Source organism: Parus major, chromosome 5 (assembly GCF_001522545.3).
Source record: "Parus major isolate Abel chromosome 5, Parus_major1.1, whole genome shotgun sequence".
Classification (NCBI taxonomy): Eukaryota; Metazoa; Chordata; class Aves; order Passeriformes; family Paridae; genus Parus; species Parus major.
This window is the reverse complement of record NC_031774.1, coordinates 30,935,926-30,958,095: the sequence shown is the minus strand read 5'-3', so window position 1 is coordinate 30,958,095 and position 22,170 is coordinate 30,935,926. Positions and strand designations below refer to the sequence as shown.

Below are 22,170 nucleotides of genomic sequence, written 5' to 3'. Positions count from 1 at the left end.
GGGAGCTGCACCAACTCAGATGAGGACCTTGCACTTGGCTTTGTTTGCAGTCCCACTGCTTAAGCATATCAAGGTCCCTCTGGATGGCATTCCTCTCTCAAGCACATCTAGGAATCTATCCCTGCACTAACTCACTCAGTAAGGTGGGTATTTTTTTTAAATTTCGTATCTATTTTTTTAAAAGCTGTGGAGGTCTCCATCAGTACTGAGACTTGTCCATAGTGGGCACTTCATGCTACAGGTTGCTGAGCTGCACATGTTTATACATAAGCTTTACCTTTCCTGCTCTGACAGAATTATACGCAGAGGTTAGGCTCCATTTAATTGTTTCCAGTTTCTAGAACTGGAATCATAGAGGATGACACAACATAGTTCCCTGGAGACGGGATCACATTAAGGGACTGGAAAGCAAAAATGAAACTAAACTTGACCAAACTTTAACATTTCAATTCTAATTCTAACGCAGACTTAATTTTAAGCAAAAAAAGAAATCTTTCTAATCTCTTGCCTATCTTTTTACCTTTTAGTGCTGAATCTAGGAAGCACCCTGTCACTATGGTTGTCCATGCAGTGCTTGAATTATTGGGAAAAAAGCCCAAATACAACCTTTTTTTTTTTTCCATGATGCAGGAAGTTCTCATTTATAATACACATAAATTTAATTTAAATATATTTTAAAACAACTTATTTTATCAGACTTCTAGAACTGATTCAGATTTTATTTCTAGAATTATGCAAATTTCATGTCTCTACATTGACTTGTTAATAGCAAATCTAAATCCAAGTAAATATATTTTACCTGTTATCTTGCAATTGTATTCGTGTCCAGTACAAAGGCTTCATGGGACGGCCAGGTTCAATGGCAGGTTTCCGAGGACCTTGGTTTGAAGATAAAGTGCTATTAAAAAAGAACCCAGGCCCAGGAGGTGGAGGGGGTGGAGGTAACCCAGATCCAGGCAGTGGAGGAGGAACAGGAGGTCCCAGCCCTGGAAGTGGTGGTGGTGGCGGTGGTGGCGGTGCTTGAAAATTCCTACAGCCTTCAGAAAGTGGAGGTGGCAGTAGTGGATCAGATCCAAACTGAGATGTCAGTGAAGTTGGACCCATTGGCAAAGGTGGTGGTGGAGGAACTACAGTGGACAGTGAAGAATCAGGAAGGGGAGGAGGTGGTGGTGGCGGTGGAGCAGGCAGCATTTGTTTTGGCTGACAAGACAAGACACCTTCTGATGACTGTACATTGTAATTGTCCTTATTTTCACTTTGGGCAGATATACTATGTGTCAAGGAAGAAATATTAAGCTTTTTGGGTACTATTTGGTTATTCTTCACAGCTCTGTTTTCTTCTTCAGTAGGCTTTATGAAAGTTTCTCTGTCAGTCTGTATACATACATTTCGGTATGCCTTTGGTGGGTTATCATCTTCAGTAGAAACACCAATATCCTTTGCTTTTTCATTTCTTCTGTTTAATTTATTATCAAGTTCATTCTTCAGATGTGCAATGGTTTCCTCAAGCTGAGCAGTTGAGACAGCATGTTCTCCACGAATATGAAATACCCTGAGTTCAAACTGAGACTGCAGAGCAACAAGAAAAAAAAACAAACCCTTAGTGCAAGTATTTTCCTGAAGTGTTTATTCTGTAGTAGATTAAAAATCTTCACATTTAAACTATGTTCTTACATTAAGTAATGTGGGAAACACTTCCCTTTCCCAGTTCTAAATGGTTCTATTGCAAGCTATTACATAACTGGACAATTACTAATCTTTAAAGAAATGTAAGTGGGCTGTGTTTCAACAAAATGTATTTTGTAAGTAAAAATCCAGAACATCAATTTGGGCAAATTCTAATGCTGTACATTATCTTTAAGCAGACTTACCGGTTTTTAATTGAATGTAGTAATTAATGGTATATTATGGGAAAAAAGGTACCTTTTTCAAATGTTATTCTATTTAACATGAGTTTATTGCTTATTTCATTTCATAAATATGTCACATATACATATATAGAGAGAGATATCATGTTAGGAAGTGAAAAATAGATTAAACACAACAGAGGTTGAAATTCATTCAAGATAAAACATTATATAAAGTAATATCTCAATCTATTATGTGCTATCATCAATAAAATTCACAGAGGTACTCATAAATTCTTCAAGTTTATCGCTACTACTAGATTAAAAATTTATTTCTTCCAGATATATTTTAATTTGCTCAAGAAAAAAAACTTTAGAACCAAGAGAATCAAGAGGATTTCACTGGAAAAGTAAGTAAGGAAAAAACCCCACTTTTCTTGCCATATGTCAGGAAGATACAAAGCATTTGGCACAGAAATATCTCCTTTAAAAAAATCCAATACAGTCCAATACTGCTATTCCAGGTTACTAGGTCCCTACAAGTTATTTTCTGTTACACCATGATAATATCAGGAGGCTGGCTGATCTTACCATGATTCTTTGCACAGCAATGGCTCCTAAAAGAGAGTTTTTCATAGTTCTTTCAGGGTTCCTCTAAAAAAGGGAATCCAGCCTTTTAAGAGAAACAGCTAATGAGCTGTGATTTTCCCAAATTTATACAGACACAGGAATTTACACTTAAAATTCCCACGCAGTGCTTGTCAGAAGTGGCAACACAGCACTCCCTACTTACCATTCCAATTTGAGTATTAGATCAGAGCTACTACTTTACAGCATTAATTAATATGCATCCAAGTCATACGTGTGTAGCTCAGCGTGACAAATACAATGTAATAGCTGTGATTTTATACTGTAAAATGAAGCTTGACTAGATATGCAAACAAGATACTCATACTTACAGGAGTATAATCAGCTTAAATTCTAATCAATTTTGTAAGATAAAATCCAAAGTAAACAATCTGAAAACACTGGGTACAAAATGCTCCTTTACACTGGCAAGTGTAAAGGTGGGAAATCAAGTTTAAAGTCTTACAGAGAAAATCAAATAGATTTGCATTGCAAACAACCCAATTTCTATTAGTTTTATGGTTAACTCTGAAAAATACATATAACAGAGTACATTTGCTTAGTTTTTTTTCCCTTTCCTACTATTATTCTATTGGCACTCATCTTTATTAGTAACTTAATTCAACTATCACAATATTTTCTGCCATTTGAATTGATCCAAAGAAACTGTCTTTCTTTTTAAACTTGGCATACTGATCCATAAATGAGGTAATGAAGTAAGTTTGCCTTAAGGAATTCAACTGTTTTTTTTTTAACAGAGTACTTTGCTCCTATTGGACATCCAAAACTCCCTCACGAAACTATTTACTTTGAACATTAAACATTTTCCCAGCAGTAAACTTGAAGCCACCTTAAAAACACACTGTAAAACAAGCACAGTATCTAGCAAAACTATTTATTACATTCAAATGGGCATAAAAGAAACTGTGTTAGTATTATAAGCTTTTCCAAATACAGATCTTCAGTTTTAATTTACAGTATAAATTTGGTAAATTTTAGTTTAAAGTCAAAATTATATTTGAGGTGAAAGGATGAAAAGCAAGAAAAAGTATGAAACTTAAAATGCTCTAAAGTCATATGATGACTCAAAGGGAGAGCCAACATCACCAAAATGTAAGTGGTCACAACTATTTTAGGTAAGATGAAATGGAAAAATATTTCAGCAGGAAACAAGATATTAGATGGCGGGAAGGTATAGGAAGAAGGCTGGAGGAGCAGAAGATATTGGAAGATACTAGAAGATATTATTCTAAGCTTTCTAACTGAAGCTTAGAAATCCACCCTATGCATGAATTAACATGATCTATTTCTGAAGAAGGATGGAAAACTTTGAAACCTATCAAAAAAAATTCCTGTAAAAATTGCTGTATAAAATGAAAGCAAGACATTAGAAAGTACAATGTGGAAGATGTTCATCAGCAAGCTTTTGATATAAAGGATACCAGTATTTTTTTCCTTTGAAAACTGCATTTGCCACTTTGCTGACTGGTATAGAAGCCTAGTTGCTTGCTTCCCAGCAGCACTCATTTAAGGAATCTGTACCGTATAGCTACATTCAATACCAAATAAACTTTTGCAAGGCACATATTTCTATTCCCCTGATAATTTCATTTTCTTGCAGCAATAATCTGCTTTTTCAGAGTATAAAATTAAGCCCTCAAGCCTTGGTCTGTTGAGGTTCTTTGGCTTTTCATTACATCAGTGACTTTTGCCAATCAGCCACTGACATATTATTCCCTCTCCTGTACACACACACACAAAATTGATACAGCTGCCTAAATTTCCATGAGTAGAGATACATTTTATCCAAGTCACTACTACAAATACCATATTTGAGGCATGAATGTTTCAATAGAGCCTTATTATTATTTTCTCTTCATACTGCTAGCTTAAAAGAAAAAAAACCCTAATGTTCTGAAACCAGATTTCACTCAATTTGAAAATACCTCTTGAGTATCTGAAGCCTAATCCATACAGCAGCGTGCTACTGAAAAAAGTTGCCTTACTTGTATGGTGCAATCTTTCTTGAATTAGTTGTCAATATTAAATAGGCAAACAGAACTATGCTATTAGGCTTAAGTACACTGTTAAAATTCAGAATTCACGGTAATTTTATCAGATAAGGAAACAGTGTAACATGCTACAATTCAAGAAAGGGTGTTGCAGTGCACACGGCCACAGAAGGGATTGATCAGTAGTATGGCAATTCTACAGGAAAAGGATCTGTGAGGGACAGCACATCACAGACTGAGTCAACCCTGTATCAGGATAAAAAGAATTGTCATATGCAAAAAAGTAATCTTCATGCTTTATTCAGTACTAGAAGCTGTGTGTTTTTTCAGTTTAAGAGAAATTCTATCCCTGTGTTCACGATCACTGCTATTGAAATTCAGGGCAGCTCATTTGGTCTTAATTTTCTAGGTTCAATCAACAATGCCTTTTGTCTCCACCTCACCCTTACTGGATAATGCTCCCCTTGTTTCTTTCTGTTTCCATTGCTGAAAAATACTTTCAGTGGACCCTTAAATTTCCCTTGCAAGATGTGATTCAGTTTGAGTGTTGTCAAATGCCCTTTTCTATTCTGAATTCTAAAACTAGCCTTCCTGGATAATGTACTTACCTCTTCTTCATTTTTTCCACAGCTCTCTGCTTCCACCCAATACCTATTTTGAAAAGGTTGAATAAACAGGTAGTTCTGTCTATCCTTCTTGATAAAATGTATTTTGCTTCCAAATCTGCTCCTGCTTGGAATGCGGGCTTTTTTGTACCTCTGATTCTGACTAAAGGAGGTCTATTGCCTATTTTGCTTTTCAAGCCTCACTGGTGCAGTTTTCCTTAAAATCAGTTTCTTTAATTTGTCGAGATATGTCTGGTATCTGCCATTGATATGGACATGATCCATTTTCTTTGGGTAAAATCAATTCAACAAGCAAGTGAAACCAGCTGACTCTCAGATCCCTTGAACACAGAAATTTATATTTAAGCTTAGAAGGCCTGTGTTACCCTCTTCCTAAACAAATTACTTCTGTTCATGGGCAAAATAAAAGCCACCCCTAAAAGAAACCAAAGACCCCTCTTTACTAAAATACATAATATAAGATTATGCAAGTATCCTGTATACACTGTAATACACTGTAACCTGGAGTTGTTTTGGATTTGCTTTCCAGCATCTTCCTGCTTCCCCTTCTTACTCATCCCCCTCGTATATGTCTCCAGTGACCTCCTTTTCAAACCTGCTGAATGACTTGATACAATGCAGAAAAAAGGCAAAATATATTTTCTGACAATGCCAAAAACTCAGCCTTGGTCCCATAGGACCCAGGAAATGATGAAGCATACGCTCAAGGAAGAAAAATTCCAAATATTGAATCAATGTACAATACTGCCATTAACCATTACAGTATGAAATGATAAATCATAAATTCATCACAAAAGCAAAAACTTAAATCCTCTCATTCATGTAACCAGGTTGTCTAAATGATAATGTGGATTGACATAGACAAATCTCAACACCAATGTGACAGTTTTCCTCTGTGCTCTGATATGTGAAAGATTACAGTCTCATTCAATATAGCCAGTACAGTTAATAAGAGTAAATTAAATGCAATGAAGTATATTTGTTGTTGTTTCACTGCTTTATACAGTCTGGTTTTATGTGAACAAAAACTTTTTGACACAGAACTGCTCTTATAGGATAAGCTGTAAAAAAATTTGTATGTATGAATATAAGGAAAGTATAGATTTCTACAGCAATCTACATTCAAAAAATAGTTGCTAACTTATTAGTCAAGACTTATTTGCACCATAAATGTTTAAAAAGCCTGAGAATTTTAACAGTAAAACATAAAAAAAAAAGCTCTTTAAAACATGTTCAGAACAAGCAATATGCAGAACTTTTGCTTTGAAACTAGTAAGTTCATGCTGCACTGTCAATGCTTAATACTTTTTCGCTAGCATTTACAGTGTAATTCTACCCTGAAAAGTGACTGTGTAAAAATGACACATATTTAATGAACAAAGCTGCTCTAGGTATATCAGAGACAGACCTCTTCTTTAACTGAGAAACACACACTTTTACAAGTTTTTACTCTAATTAGAGTGGAAAAATAACATATTAGGGAGAAAGTGAGCTCGATTTTATTCCTTTCTCTGACTTTTATACTGTGATTGTTGCCTCTAATTAGTTACTTATGCCAAACCATGAAAATAAAAAAAAAAAGTGGGAACAAAGAAGACACAAAGTATGCAGGGATATAGTTAGTAGATGTGGATAAGATGTGGATATGTTCCAGCAAAGAGGATATTAAAAAAAAAAAAAATAAAAAAAAAGAATAAAAATTACTGAGTTGCCAACGAAAAGCTTTTTTTATGTATTTTACAGCTTTTTTTCTTAATAGTATTTTGGCCATCAAAGTAGTGTGCACAGAAAAGAGAGAAAAAACAAATTTTTCAGAGAGCGCCTCTAACTTGGTTTTGTTCGTTCTAAGTAATTTAATCTTCAGTTTTTGGAAGAGCTCACACTTTTTTATTCTTCTATTATGTTAACAAAAGAAATGAAGCTTTTTTTTGTTGAATCTCTGTCCTTGAAAAAACATACATTTGTTTTAAATTTTAACAACAATCAGAGATGTAGCAAAGGATTTCTCCACAGGGGAAAAAAAGTTAAACCCACGCCAGTTTACATAAAAATCAAAATTCCTCTCTAACAAATACCTCAACAAACACAACAGTTATATACGGTGTATCATTGCTGAAGGCACATAGTAAGGATTGTCCCTAGACCTCACAGTAAAAAAGTAATGACTGACCATTCTCAAACATTCCCAGATCTCTAAATATTCATGTAGCCAATGCATACAGATTCCCTTTCCAATTTAAAAATAATAAATACATAGCTTTATAGAGGAAATGTAGCAAAAGTAGTTGGGACAAAAGACAAACAAACAAAACCCCCGGCTATTTCCTCTTTATTGTCCTTATAGATCCACTAGACTCAATATGTACAAATAAACTGGCCAAAGGCTGACAGTAGAACACAGTGGGAACAGAAATTGAATCAGGCACATGGAGTGTCCTTGGGTGTCCTATCAGGCACCTTGGGTGTCCTACACAGGGCCAGGAGTTGGATTTGATGACACTCATGGGTGTCTTAGGTTGCAATGCAAGATGTAACCAAAAGTATGTATTCTATTACCATCTGTTAAAACCAGATGGGGTAGTGTTCTTCATCTATTCCAGGACCTATCCTCGCTCCAGGGGGATATCTTCTGTTAATGGGCCATTGAGTCTCACTGCATGACTGATAAAATTACATCATGCCATTGTGAGATGCTCCACCCAGGGGGAGGAGCCAAGCATTACTTCCTGGATATAGTCAGAGACTTAAAACACCCCAGTCAGCCTTTTTCCAACAGATTCCTAGAGAAAGACCAGACCATTCTACATCACCACTAAACCTTCAAAAGAAAACTACACCCTTCTACAAAATCACTGCTTCAACAGAACCACGTCTGTCACTCCAAGAGGACTGCAGCCATCACTTAATCACACTGTTAAAACACCCTGACCAACAGGGTGTCAGGTTGTATTCTGACTCTGTCAGTGCTTTTCGTACCACTGCATTTTATTTTAATTTTTCTGCTAAGTTGTAGTTTGGGTTTTTTTTATACTTACTAGAAAAAACCTGTTATTCCTACTCCCATATCTTTGCCTGAAAACCCCTTAATTTCAGTATTATAATAATTCCAAGAAAGGGAGTTTAAATTTTCCATTTCAAGAAAAGCTCCTGCCTTCTTTAACAAATACCTGTCTTTTCAAACCAAGACAATGGGTCCCTACAACTCACAATATTCTATGACTCTGGGATTCTGATTCTTTCTCATTAAGTGATAAGCTTCCAGTGACCTCCTAAGATAACAAACACACTTCCATTTTTATCACTATCAGAAGAGTATGAACAGCCATGCAAAACAGATCTATGAGACAAGGACACTGTAGATGTTTTCTGACCAGCACCATGTATTTTAAAAGACTATTCTGCACGAGATACAAACTTTTCCTTGCATTATGGGCTGCACACCGTCCTATATTCTTTTAAGCTCCAGCATCTTCTCTTGCTGCTCTTTATGGACCTTCCATTATCTCTTAATGTTCTAGGCTCTTTTCCATGCTCTTCAGAGTGATCTCCAAGTTGCCTTAAAGTTCACTTTCCCTGTCCTGCCTGCCTTTTGTCTGCTCTGTAAATGTTTCTGTCAAATAACATGAATCTAGGTATTGTTTCCTGCACATATAAACATCATTCCTTCAGTCCTTTCATGGTTAAGAACTACCATCCAATCATTTTAGATTACACGAAGTAACTCACTTGGAGAACTTTGTTATACAATACATAGCTCACAACAGCTCATCTCTAGTTCATTTTCTACAGCTGTCCTACCTACATGTCACTTTACTCAGATCAATCCACTTAAAAATCCACTTCTTCATAACTTCTAATGAAATAATCAGATAGAATCCTTGATGTGCCCTTGAAATTTCCTAGCAATCTTGCAAGATCCTGCAAGCATTATGAATCCAAATATATGAAAAAAATATCTCTAATGATGTCCATTGTACTCCACAACACACTCCACATTTATGGATCCTATTATGTCCACTTCATCACCCAGTAAGTGATGTACTCTACTGTGGAATCTCTGTGTCCAGAAATCCCACTGGAATCTAAATTCTTCTTGCATCTGATTTATATCAAACAGAAAATTATTAATGCCTTGGATTCACTAACTTCTTGCCACAGGCATGTTTGTTAAACAATGTCATTCCTTGAGACAAATGATAAAAAAAACTCTAGACCAGATAAGCTAGACTACATAATACTAAATGAAGCCAATTGTTAATAAGATGTGCTTAAAAGGGTAAATTTCATATTATTAATAAATAAACATTAACAATAGATAATTTAACATTTTATGTAGATTTTAAATGTTTGGTAGGTAACTTATAAAATTCCCACTATTTATTCCCAATATAAATACTAAAGTTTCTCATATGAATGAATGTTTTGAAAAATAATAAACCCATGAAAATATTCACCTAACAAAAACAGTTTAAACCTGCATGTATCTCAGGCAGCACAAAAATCCCAGAAAATGGAATACCACACCCACTAGAATTTGCCAAAAAGCGGTGTACAGCAGCTACCTGTCAGGCAATGCAAAAGGGAACAATCCTTGTAGAAAATAACAGTGTGTTGATTTTTCCTAAATGTAAGAGAGCTTATGCTAGGAAAAATAAATCCTACATAGTATGTAAAAAATGGGTATCCAGCTAAATTAAAACCAGCCTATAAATTTCTAGGAAAATGTATTTTTGCGGACAATTTTATTGGCAAAACTTCTAAATATTGTTAAACTTTACTAAACATTTAAATTCTGCAGAATGGAATGAGGTGACTCAGCACGCAACACACCAATGAATGTTGAACTAGGACCACGAGCAGTTAACGTGCAAAATGAAAACTTTCCTATAACGAACTTTGCAATTACTATCTTACTCTGTTTCTCACTACCTCAGGACAGCCTCAGTTAATATATGTGTATACATGTATACAGATACAAAAATAATACCTACTCTCTGTGGCATTCAAGAGATCATATGCAAGGAGGAAAAAAACTCCTGAATAATGCTAATAAAATACTTTAAAATACATTATGTAGAAATAAAGACTTATAATTAAAATTCTATATGAACAATTTGTTTAGATTATATACTTGAAATAAGTTACAGTATTTCTCAACTGCCAGGGAAATTACATGAATCATTATGTAGCATGTTTTACATTTGACATGTAAAATGTGAAAACAATGCAACAAAATGGCTGAAAACAAGTTGAAGATGAAGTTTCAGTGACAAAAACTAGAAAGGCAGTATGGATCCAATAAGAAAACTCATTGTAGTAGAGAGCAAGTTGTCTCTGATCTTGGGAGAATGTTTTTGGACACCTAACAGCTTTTTTATTACTGTGGCTGATTAAAATGAAAAGCCCTACTACTAAAATGTTCTTTTTGATGAGGTTTCTTGCCATGAACTATAGACCTTGCGGTCCAGTGGGATACAAATCCTTTGATCCTGTGCAGTCACATAAATTCAAAGTCGTAAACCAACATTGAATTTGATTTTATTAGTGTGGCTGATGTTGCCAGAATTGTAATGCAACCTTGTTTTTCTTCTCTTTTCTTCCTTTTCTTTCATGGAGGGGATGGAAAGGAGAGTTTACTGTCAACATTGCTTCACCATATAAAGAACTAATTTCTTTGGCAACCAGGCTACAAGATCAGACATTATAACAAAGCTTTGTTACTATATAGGTAAGCAATGATATATGTTGCTAAGTTGAAACAAATTATTTGGATTAAGTAAAAGCTGAAGCAAAAAGCATTATTAGAAAAGCACATGGAAAACAGTAATCAAAGATAAAGTTACATATCTACAGAAGGATAATGAGCAGCAATGCATATTTCTCAACAGGAATTATTCAGCCAAATAGTGCCATGACAATAAAAAAAAGTAACCCTACACTTTTAGAAACTGACAATTTTCATTCTTCATAATCAACACAATTTTTGCCTAAAAATCCGAAGACTTTATAAGGATGATTACTCTCTCCACCAAAATAGTGTTCTCATGTGCAATCAAAACAACAAAAAGAGATTCTACATGGATAAACAGAAGTATAACATCAAATATGGAAATGACTCTGTATTTATGTAAAAGATATACCTACTTTAAAACTAACATATACTACACTCTAATTATGCATCACCACACTACTCTAGACATTCCCATTAAAGAATTTGAAAAATATACTGCACATGAAAATATCTTAGAAAAACCAGCCTCAATGAACTATTCAAAAGGGAGCAATCAGAACAATCATAATTTTATCCCTTTCCATCAAACCTTCTATGTAGTGCAGCTATGCAGAAACCTTCTCTTCTACAAGAACTAGTTATCGCATTCAGTGAACATGATGGGAGATATTCCTGACAAAAGTTAAAAACTCAATCATGAAAAAGCAGCAAGCTTTTAAGACTTCTGCATTATGTGTGCTGAAGTTGAAAGATATGGAAGAACAAAGCATGGACCCTCACAGAGACACATCACTACAGAGGCATGATAATGGTGATCTAGAAAAACAGATTCTACACTTGCTCAAACGACAAAATTCCTGCAAGAAGAGTCACAAGACATTTTAGTCAGTTTCCCCTCAAGTAGTCACCAATGATACAACTTCTTTTACAAAAAATGATCTAGATATTCTGGGATCCAATGCATAGTTATGAAGTAAGTTAAAAATGAACTGTGATTGAACATATAGGCAAATGTAAGCATCCCAATAAGTCCGTTATACCTCAGGTCTGTGAATAATAAGATTGCATGCCTATCCCTAACACATATTGTAAAGTCCAGTTTATACTTAAAACATCTAGACAAATTAAAACCTACAACAGTAGAAAAAACCGTAATGAAACGACTTATATTCAGATCAAATCTTGATTAATAAAGCAAGGGAGGGCATCACTCAGTGACCAACCAAAATAAAATCAAATACTGAATGGACTGTATTCATTCCAGGATAGATATTCTGGAGAAAATTGCCCACATAGAAGTAAAAGTTGTATTGTGATGCCCAGACCCAAGCCTTTGCAATCTATCTCCTACTGTTCTCTGTTCTAATTTCCAGACTACCTCTTTTGCCTTTCATCTTGCCAGAGTAGTGTCTCAAGACTGTATGCCACAAGGACTGCCAGTCCTAGTACCTCTAGTCACTATTTTTTCAGTCACTATTCAGGTACCTGAAATTGTACCTTTCCCCATACATACATCCAACTCTTGATGTCTGCTTTGCTTTACAGTGGGTTTTCTTTCACACTGCCGAATCATCAATAAAGGAGGGGGTCAGGAGACAAACTTTTGTTTTGAAAGCATTCTCTGAAGGGTGACCCCCACCTAATCAGGAGTAACTTGTGTCAACCATTAATCAGTGAAACTTAGTTTTGACCCAGTATTACTTTATAACAACTTTGGTGGCTTTATGGAAATGGCTGTTGAAAGTTTGTTCAACACCAGAAGATGTAATCAATGATCACTAGATTTGTAAAGTCAAAAGCTGCTAAAATCTGATCTTTACTGAACATGAGAAAAATAGTTTTATTCCAATTTCAGGCAGGTTTTCCCTTTATCAGCAAAATGTTCATCCTTGACAAATTTGTCCCTGTTCTAAAACCAGGAATACTAGAGCCAGAATTTTCAAACACAACATTATGCATTTAAGTCAGAAAAAATGCCTTACAACTACTAGATTTAAACAAATATCTGGTGTAGCAAATTTCAAAGTGCAAATAATTTTGGCAAGACAGTGTATTTTCAAAATCAAAATGGTAACGTTGATACTATGTATTTTTAATGGCTGTTGTAATTCCATGATGACACATCAATTAATTTGTCTTGTATACAATTGTTTCCTGTGTTACAGGTCTCTAGAATCTGTAAAACTAAAGTTTCATCTCATTCAGAGTATGCACCCTATAATCTTGACTGCATAACACATTAACCTGAGGCAAGGTGATGGGATAAATTAACTTTCATAAACTATGATAAATGCAGCAGGTTATAATGAATTTTAAGTGTTTTGTTTTAGCCCTAATTAAGCAGAATGTTTTGTAATGTGTCTAAATTTGAGCAGGAGCTCAGTCTTGCTGAAGTTTTAATGTGATAAATTGCCCTGCTCTATGCACATTTTAATTATGTACTACCATGAACATGTGCTGAAATAGAGTTAAAGAGATTTTCACTGTTTTCAGTGTAGGGAACATGGTCTGTGGTAACTTCTTAAATAAACAGGAGAATCCTTGGATCAACATGTGGAATTAACAGCATTCTGCAGCTGACATGAAGTTTAAACAATCCAGGTCTCACAGCAAAATTGCATTGAAAAGAACGGAATGGCAATATGGCAAGCAGCCATACTGAAAAAAACCCACAACACATTGAAAGAAGACTCTTCTGGGATATTCACACTATCTGATAAGAAACTATTAACCATTAACTATTAACCATTTAAACATATTGTTAAAGGAAAATAAGGATGAAAAGCATACACTGCATCAAAAATAAGACAAATAGGAAGTCAATGGAGGAGACAAAGGGGGAGGATTTTGCTTATTGTAAATATCAGAACACAGCAGCGATGCTTAAAACGTCATCAAGAATTTGATTACAGAGTAGGATTTGAACATAGAAATTGTAACGTGCAAATTTTTAGAACTAGTAATTTTTTATTAACTAAGCACTGAACTGAGGAATATCTTCACACAACATGAAGAATCATTCCAAGGTTCCTTTCTGAATGAACATGAAATTGTCAAGTGGTTCCAAAGATATTAAATGCTGCTTGCTGTAGAAAGTTACTGTTTTACTGCTCCTGTCTTTTGTTTCCTAGTCTGCAACTTTACCTTCTCTAGCACTGGCTACACACATTTTTCAGTAAAGGAAGATCTTTTTTTCCTGCTGAGATTTTACTATTTTGGGAAATGCAAACTTTAAAGATAATGTTGCTGCCATTTTCTGGGAGCCTTAAGAGTTCTGAAATCAGTATTTTAATACAATTTCATAGGAGTTCAGTCTCTTTTTTCTCATAACTTTTATGGTTTTTTCAGTCTCTACATTTTTTTCCTCTCTTGCACTGCAGAGAGACTCTGCAGTGAACATGGAGAATTCCTTCAACAGGACAAAGTAACCAAGAAGAAGATTCATAAAGGCATAAAGTACACACACCGTGGTGTAACCATACATTTAGCAGCTGAAAGACTGAAACATTTCAAGTTAGGCAAGATTAGTATCAATAATTAACCACAAGCTGGGAGACCTTCATCAGTTCACCACATGGAAATGCTGAAAAGCCTGAAAAGCTCATTAGGAAGAACTGACTAATAAACCTTTGCTGACCTTGGCCGCTCCTTTGAGCTGCAACTCCACCAGAGAGAGAAGCATACATGATACAGATTTTCTTCGATATGTGCATGCCCGAATACAAAAATACAACAGAGAACACTCAAAGCAGCCAGCCACCTTTATGGATGCGTTTCATCTTGTAAAAGTTAAAACAATCATCTCAGCCTCCCGAAGCAAAATCTTGTTACCAAAATCAGCATATATCCACATATATTCATAAGTTTGGGGTTTTATAACTACTGTGGCATATCAAAGCTTTCAACACTATTCATCATTGGACCCCATATCTTAACAGTAGATTTCAAAACATAGTGACTTCTGACAATCATGATGTCCCTACCCATGCAAGAATTCACATATGCACACACAAAACTAAGGGGAAAAAAATTAAATCTTTTTCTCTAGAAAGGAATAATAAAAATCCTCATGAGCATCCAGGTCAGATGTCTTTCAATTTAATCTGCTCAAAAGGATTCCAGTTTGTTGTAAGTCTACCTATAAAAAAAAGAGATGATTTATGCAAATTAAATACTGTAAAATGTTTTGATTTGGTGTTAAAACATCCAATTTGTGATGCATGCTCTGAAGCTGAAATGAAATTTGACTTCTACCTTACTTTATCTAAAACATTTTAAATTGCCAAAATAAAACTGAAATCACACACTTCTATAAAGAGGTATTTTGATATTCTGGCGTACAAAAGCTTTCAACACTATTCACCATTGCCTCCCACAGTTGAATTAAAAATTTCAAAATGTTGCAAAGAGAAGCAGCACCTTTTGCTATGCTCATGTTATAAGTAAAGAACAATAGAAGCATTCATAAATGGAAGCATACTGACCATGGGGGAAAACGAGTGGGAAGGTGAAAAGACAAAGAAACAAGGAAGGACTTAGGAAGTATGACACATGAAAAAACAGCTTTGTAAAATAATGAAATGGTCATCATAGAGCTAGGGCTTTATTACTTAATAAAACCTTAAGTGTTTCTATGCCTTTGTGGTCTCAGTACAAAATAAAAGTTAATGATCTTTAAGTTATCAGATAATGTTAACTGGTGCTCTGACTTTTCCTTTCACATTCCTTTTTCTTCCACATTTTTCAATGTTTTCTGGGCACTTTGAGGCATTGGTCTTTAATCGCAATTTATGATATGAAATAGTTTTCAAAGTTAAGGAAGTTCTTCTGTGAAAAGGAAATTACTTTCTAGCCACTTCTACGTTTCAGCTCTTGGAACCTTCACAAAAAAGCAAAAATGCAAACATTACCAAGGAGGGCAAAAAGGTCACTATGAACACCTCGTGATACATTCTTCTCTAAATGAGGCCAGCTTGCTCTTTCGAAATGTCACTGACAGCTTTATACCAACTGCATTACAATTCACTATTTCTTAAGTTTCAATAATATATTTATAACTGTGATAGATGCAACTGTACAGGTATTTCTTTCTAAAATTTGCTATGAGATACTTTAAGAGATATAAACCCAGGATTTTATTATATAATGTTTACTGAATAATTTATAATATAGCATTAGTTTTTTATCAAATAGTTATTAGTATTTCTTACACTATATTATATGACATGCATTATGTAATACTATTATGTAATATAAAACCTGGAATATATTAATATTATCAGTTTGGAAATACATAAAAGACCTAGGGAGGTGGAGGACGCCTAATAACCTGTACCCATGCATAGGGTACAGGGTTATAGAACAGCTAAGGACTTTTCTTCCATCTTGAAAAAGCAGTATTAAACTCCCACATAACTAAAGATGATGGGATATTTGGTACCTTTGTTCTAAAGGGAACAAGTAGATATTAGGGAAAAACTTAAGTTTTTACTCATTTTATCAATGTAACTTACAGGAAAAAAAAGTATGGCGCACCCTTGTGCAGCTATGTATCAGGTTAAAAATTAAGCACTGCAGAAAAAATATTGACTTCAAGTAAAATCCTTTCTTTCAGAAGTCAGGAGTCCATTTACATTATTTTGATTTATGTCGTTGTCATCTACTTAGTTGGTTATTAGATACTCAAGATTTGGTTCGGCTGGGCAAACACTAGGAAGGTGTTGACAGCTACGACTTATTGATTGAGCAACTTCAATTCCAGTTTCACAACGTGCAAGATAATTTCTGACCTAAAACTAAAACAGATACACAAAGAGTGGGCGGGATGTCACTATACTCAGTTTAGAAGGAAGAATGAAACACGAACACGTTTTTGGGAACTTTTTCTGAGACTCATCTGACATCTAGTGGCAAGAGCAGGGAAAGCAATACACTTAACTACAGAACAGTTCCACGTCTTTAAAATATTTATTCAGTATTTTCTAAATATTAAGTGAAAAATTCAATAAATTCTTTCAATGAAGCAACAACATTACCCTTTTTAGACATTAATTTCATGTGGATGATTCAGTTTAATTATATACATTAATTAACCCTTCAAGAGTTATGTATCATGCAGATTGTTATGCAATAAGAGAAGGTACAGATTCATCAATAATTGATTTGGTGTAATACATGTTGCAATCTTATTAAGTATACATACTGCATGACAAAAACCAATTTCAAGTAACGTCAAAAAAAGGAACAAAGCTTCAAGTTTTGGTGATAGCAAAGATGACAAAGTAAAATATAGTGCCCTCCCTACCCAGTGATTGTTGTGCATCTTTCAAGACTGCTACATTCACTTCAACTTCAGTCTCACCGATTTAACACCAGCCCCTTCAAACTAGTGGTATAGGTAAAACCCTGGCTGCACTCTGTTAATTCCCTATAAACTATGAAGTTTATAGGGAATTAACACAGTGGTAACTAATATTGAAGAATTAAAACCAATCTGGAATTCCTGTTCACATACTCAAGAAATCAAAAACCCTACAAAAATAAACAGTACAAAAGTATAGGGCACTTTGTAATGCTAAAGAATAAACATACTACTCATTTATAAGCCACTATATACAGGTTTCAAACGACAGAGTCTAGATAATGTTGCTTATTTTCATCTTCAGCAGACAGTTTAATAGTATTTTGAGAACAATATTTTAAGAACTTTCCCATACATACACCTTCCAGAACTTCCTAACATTTTTTCTAAGCCTTTTAGGAATAACAAAGATGAAGGGTTTCACTCCTAACCTTTTGCAGAGAAAAGTATCATAGTCAAACCCTCTTCAAAGACACCAGATACAGGATTTGGATCACCTTGCAAAAGAGCAGGTTCAAAGAAATTCCTGTCTGTAGGTTCCTTCAGTGCATAGCACAAAATCAGATTTAACTCAAAAATTTCCAATAGTTGGGATATCTACCATAATATTTTTCTGTTATACCCTTACTGAATAAAATGCAACATATTACATGAAACCATGACACAATTTTACTCCACCATTAATGTTCCCACTGAAATTTTTTAATGTAAATTTCAATACTTCGCATTATACAGTGTTATCTGCCTAATGACACAGTTAATGTATCAATGTACTGGATTACCAGAATTCCTGTGTTAGTAAATCTGTTTATTTTCCATTCTACTTGCCTTAATGATGACAAAGGAAATACTGAATATTTTGTAATTGATGACCTGTATACTAATGATAGCATATGAATCTGTCTTAGAACACAGTGCATTTTAAGAACATATCACAACTGGTGAGAAAAGCAAGATACTGTTAATTTTAACTAAGGATGATCACCAAATTCAGGTTTACTGACATTTAAGTTCCTGCTTTTATGACAAAAAGACTTCCTTGTAATATTCCACTTTATTTACCACAGCAAAGGGAAAGTGAGTTCTAATATTAAACTGTGTTATTTCTGATTTTGATAACTAGTTAGTCAAGTTTACACTCCAAGAGGAGACCAATATAGAGTGCTCAATACTAAACTTCAGAAAGTCTCACACATGCTTATTTTCCTATCAAAATTACAGAAAACTGCTTCTACAGAAGCATGTTCCACTGAGAAAGAGTACATAGTGCCAATGCAAAAATAGTGCACTGCTGTGTTAGTGGGAAGAATTTAACAGAACAACAATAAGGAGAACTACAAAGAGAAAACTAAATAAAACTAATTTTGGACATAATTTATGAGTGCAGGTATAGATCTTAACCAAATTAATTTTAGCTGAGCTGGCAGTCAACCGAAAACAGCTTCTAGAAATAAAGAATTAAATTCTTAATATTTGATAGAAAGTGTATGTTTACACCACTTAAATCTGTAAAATGCACTAGACAGGGAAAGAAAGTAAAAAATTACAAAAGTATACCTTTAATGTTTCAATTTCTTCTTTGTGTTCCCTCTTTAAGTGCAGAATAGCAGCTTGGTACTCTGTAGAAATAAAAAAAGTACATTCCCTTAGAGTCAGAAAACAATGTGCCATCTTCAGCATAGAAAATTTCATACAGCACTGGGTCCAGAATGCAGGTGTAGGGTCACAAATAAATGAGTATTTACAGTAGTGATGGAAAAGAAAATCTGAACACAGTAATTAGCATTTTTTTCTAACACCACATGATCTGATTTTCCATGGTGTTTCTGAGAGAAGAGGATAAAGCACAAGTCTTCCATGCTGAGAAGGGAAAATACGGGAAAAGATACGGCAGTCTGAAATAACAAAAGGAAACCATTTTTGCTTAATTTTGCAGATACATGTGGAACTGATAGGACGTTATAGGGCATGCACGTGGCATGCACAAACACCCCCTCACCTGAATTCTAAAACAACATGCATTAAATATAGTGATATAAATGGAACTTCAAACATACAATCACTACACACAGTCTAATCGGTTAAAATAGCAACCACAAATACAAATTAAGATCTCAGAAAGTACCAAACAGCAAGATAGAAAGAATTCTCTCTCTTAATTCAATCATACAAAGATTAATTACAAAGTTTAAGTACAGAATACTGTGAATGAGATACAAGATAGCTCTGCCAATTAGTGAGAATGTAACAAAATCCAAAGGCTGAGAGCATGAAACTGAAAGCCAGAGAAATTTAAATTGGCAGTGAAAAAAATGAAGCCCGGCATTGATCACACAGGTTTAGTGATGGCATAGATTTACCAAAAACAACTCTAGGACCACTAATGCTATGATTCCCTTCAATCTGTACCATGACTGCACTTGGCCAGATGAAGAAAGAGAAACCCCTTCAAAACACTCATGTAAGGTTTTAAGAGACCTTAAGAGGTCTATTGTTAGGCTGAAGTTACAGCCCTCCTGAGACTGGAGCTTCTTTTTAGATGATCAATGTCCCACTTCTATCTGCTTTCAAATGAAAATTCATCCAAAAGTGTGTTTCCAGTTTCCTGGTTTGGCTTCTGCCTCCTCAACTAAATCCTGATTTACACAAGGTTTGGAAATAGCCTGAAGAATTTAAAATTTTACTGTCAATGGTCTCTAAGACTAAGGAGTTCATATGATCCATTCAACAGAAGAACTAACAAAATAGTATCAAAGCATCAAAGAATGGACCAAAGTTCCAGATCAGTAAAATATTCCAGTGCTTAGCTGCTCTTTTAAAATTTGTTTTCCTTTTTCTCTTCAGAGCGCATGACAGAAAGAGGAAGAACAAGGTAACTTGATCAGCACCCTGAACTCCACAGGGCATGGAAGCTTTTAATATAAAGCTGTTTTTCCCAAACACAGGTGAAGTTCTATTCAATCGGCTGAATTGACATATAAAATCAAAAGGAAAAGGGATCAGTATTTTACAAAGCATAAAATATAAACCTTGGTGATTCCAGTTAGTTATAGTATCTATCTAAATTTCTTGCCCTCTAAGTAGAGCTTTCCGGCACAGGAAAATTGCCCGACTTCTCTACTGGAATCACAGCTGGTAAGGTCTACAAACTTTTAGATTTTCTGCTGTTAATTCCTTTGACTGGACTCGTTGATATTCCCTCTGGATACAGATTTTGCATATCCATTCATTGAAATAGGACTTAAAACAGTTACCCCAGGTCCCCAGAAAAAGTTGTGACCCTTCTTGCAACTCAGCCCCTTAAGCAGTCAGCTTGCAGGGCATGAACCTTATGAATGTCCTGACAAAGGTTAGCTCTTGAAGTCACATGATAGCTGAAGCAAATAACAGGCTTTGAAAATGCTCCTAACAATCAGTTCTTAGTTTGGCTAACAGAAGGATACAAATCTATCTTAACAAAAGATCTACTTTCTATGTGGGATTACCCAATGATTAAAATTCTTTCAGATTTGGGTGAGAGACATAATTCACCTATGCTGACATAGACCTGCACTAGCACCACAAGCAGATTTTTCACTGTGTCTACCCCTTCCCAGCCCTCTGCTGCTTATTTTTTGATCTTGGCACAAATGTTTGTGCAATTAGAGAATGATGGAAGAATCCTCACTAATGAAATCCAACACAGCATATGAATTTTAAAAATTTTTTAACAATTAAATATATATCATTGTTGGCACATGTTTTGCATTGCTTCTAGCTGAAAGCTCTGAACCAAGTTCTAGAGATTGTTTTTAGCTTTGTTCTAAAGCAGAATTAAGATAGAGGGTAGCAATTCTTCTACTGTTTACTTATACCTTAAAAATATGCTTAGAAAGTACTAAGTTATAAGAATTAATAATCAAAATTTCTTAAAACACTGCTGCTGCATAAAAGCAAGTGCATCATAAACTGATATGTTGCAACAGATTTAACAGATTGTCTATGATGACATAAACCATCATTCAACAGAATAAGCTTCTTTTGGTTCTTTCTACCGTTATTTTTTTTTTTTTACTAGAAGAAACTATCAATTGGATAGAAGCTGACATCCAGCGAAGTACTTAAATTCTCAAGCAGATGTTTATTCTTTCTGGACAAGATGATATAATGAAAATCACATCACAATTGTATTGTCTTGCATGATATAAAGTAACTCATGTCCATTCCTTTTCTGTTTTGTGAGGTCACCTTAATTTAGTATAATTGTACACAGGTAGTTAACATTTTAAGAAAATAACCCCTATACAGAGATGGCAATCAGAATCATTAAAATGCTGAAGAATTTGACTAGAAAAAATAATTGCACTCATGTAATTCCAAAAATCAATTCCTTAACATACTGGCAACAGAATAATGAAGTTTAATTATGCAGTGGTGTTGGGAAGGTGCTTAGAATGGTAAAAAATCAAACCAGCAAAGTAAATAATAGTGACATTTTAACAGAAGGAACTATACCAGGAACAAAATATAACTTGGGCTTCATAAACTACTGAATTCTTCAATTCCATTTAACTCCAAAAAAAAAAATAAAAAAATCACTTAGACTACACATAAAACCCAGAAATACCAACGTATCACTGACTGATTTGTCTAGGTTAAAAATTAACAATGCCAGAGTTTAAGAAATCTGAAATGGCTCTGTGTAGCTAGCCTGATTCCCACATAATCACTGTAACTCATTCAGCCCTGTTAGCTAAGACAGAGGAACACCTGAGGGCAGCTCTCAGACCCAGCCCAGACCCAAAGCTGCAGATGAACTGCAGGACCCCCACTCCCTGGTGCTGCCATACCTTAAGGACCTTCCAGATTGACACGGAAAAAAGCTTCTAATCACAAACCACAGAATGGCTGAGGCTGGAAGGGACCTCTGGAGGCCATGTGCTGCGCACTCTCAACTCTCCCAGAGCTGGTTGCCCAGGACCATGTC

The 22,170-nt window shown here is 34.9% G+C and overlaps 1 protein-coding gene across 6 annotated transcripts in view; it reads right to left on the bottom strand.

Moving 5' to 3' along the window:
- Positions 1-22,170, bottom strand: part of FMN1 (formin 1) — a 177,923-nt gene that overhangs the window by 88,277 nt on the left and 67,476 nt on the right. For all 6 annotated transcript variants that reach the window (XM_033515062.1, XM_033515064.1, XM_033515063.1 and 3 more), the window contains 2 exons: positions 18,762-18,823; positions 800-1,569 (listed from right to left, as the gene is read on the bottom strand). In XM_033515062.1, coding sequence (XP_033370953.1) covers positions 800-1,569; positions 18,762-18,823 — 832 coding nt within the window. The remainder of the gene's footprint in view (positions 1-799; positions 1,570-18,761; positions 18,824-22,170) is intronic.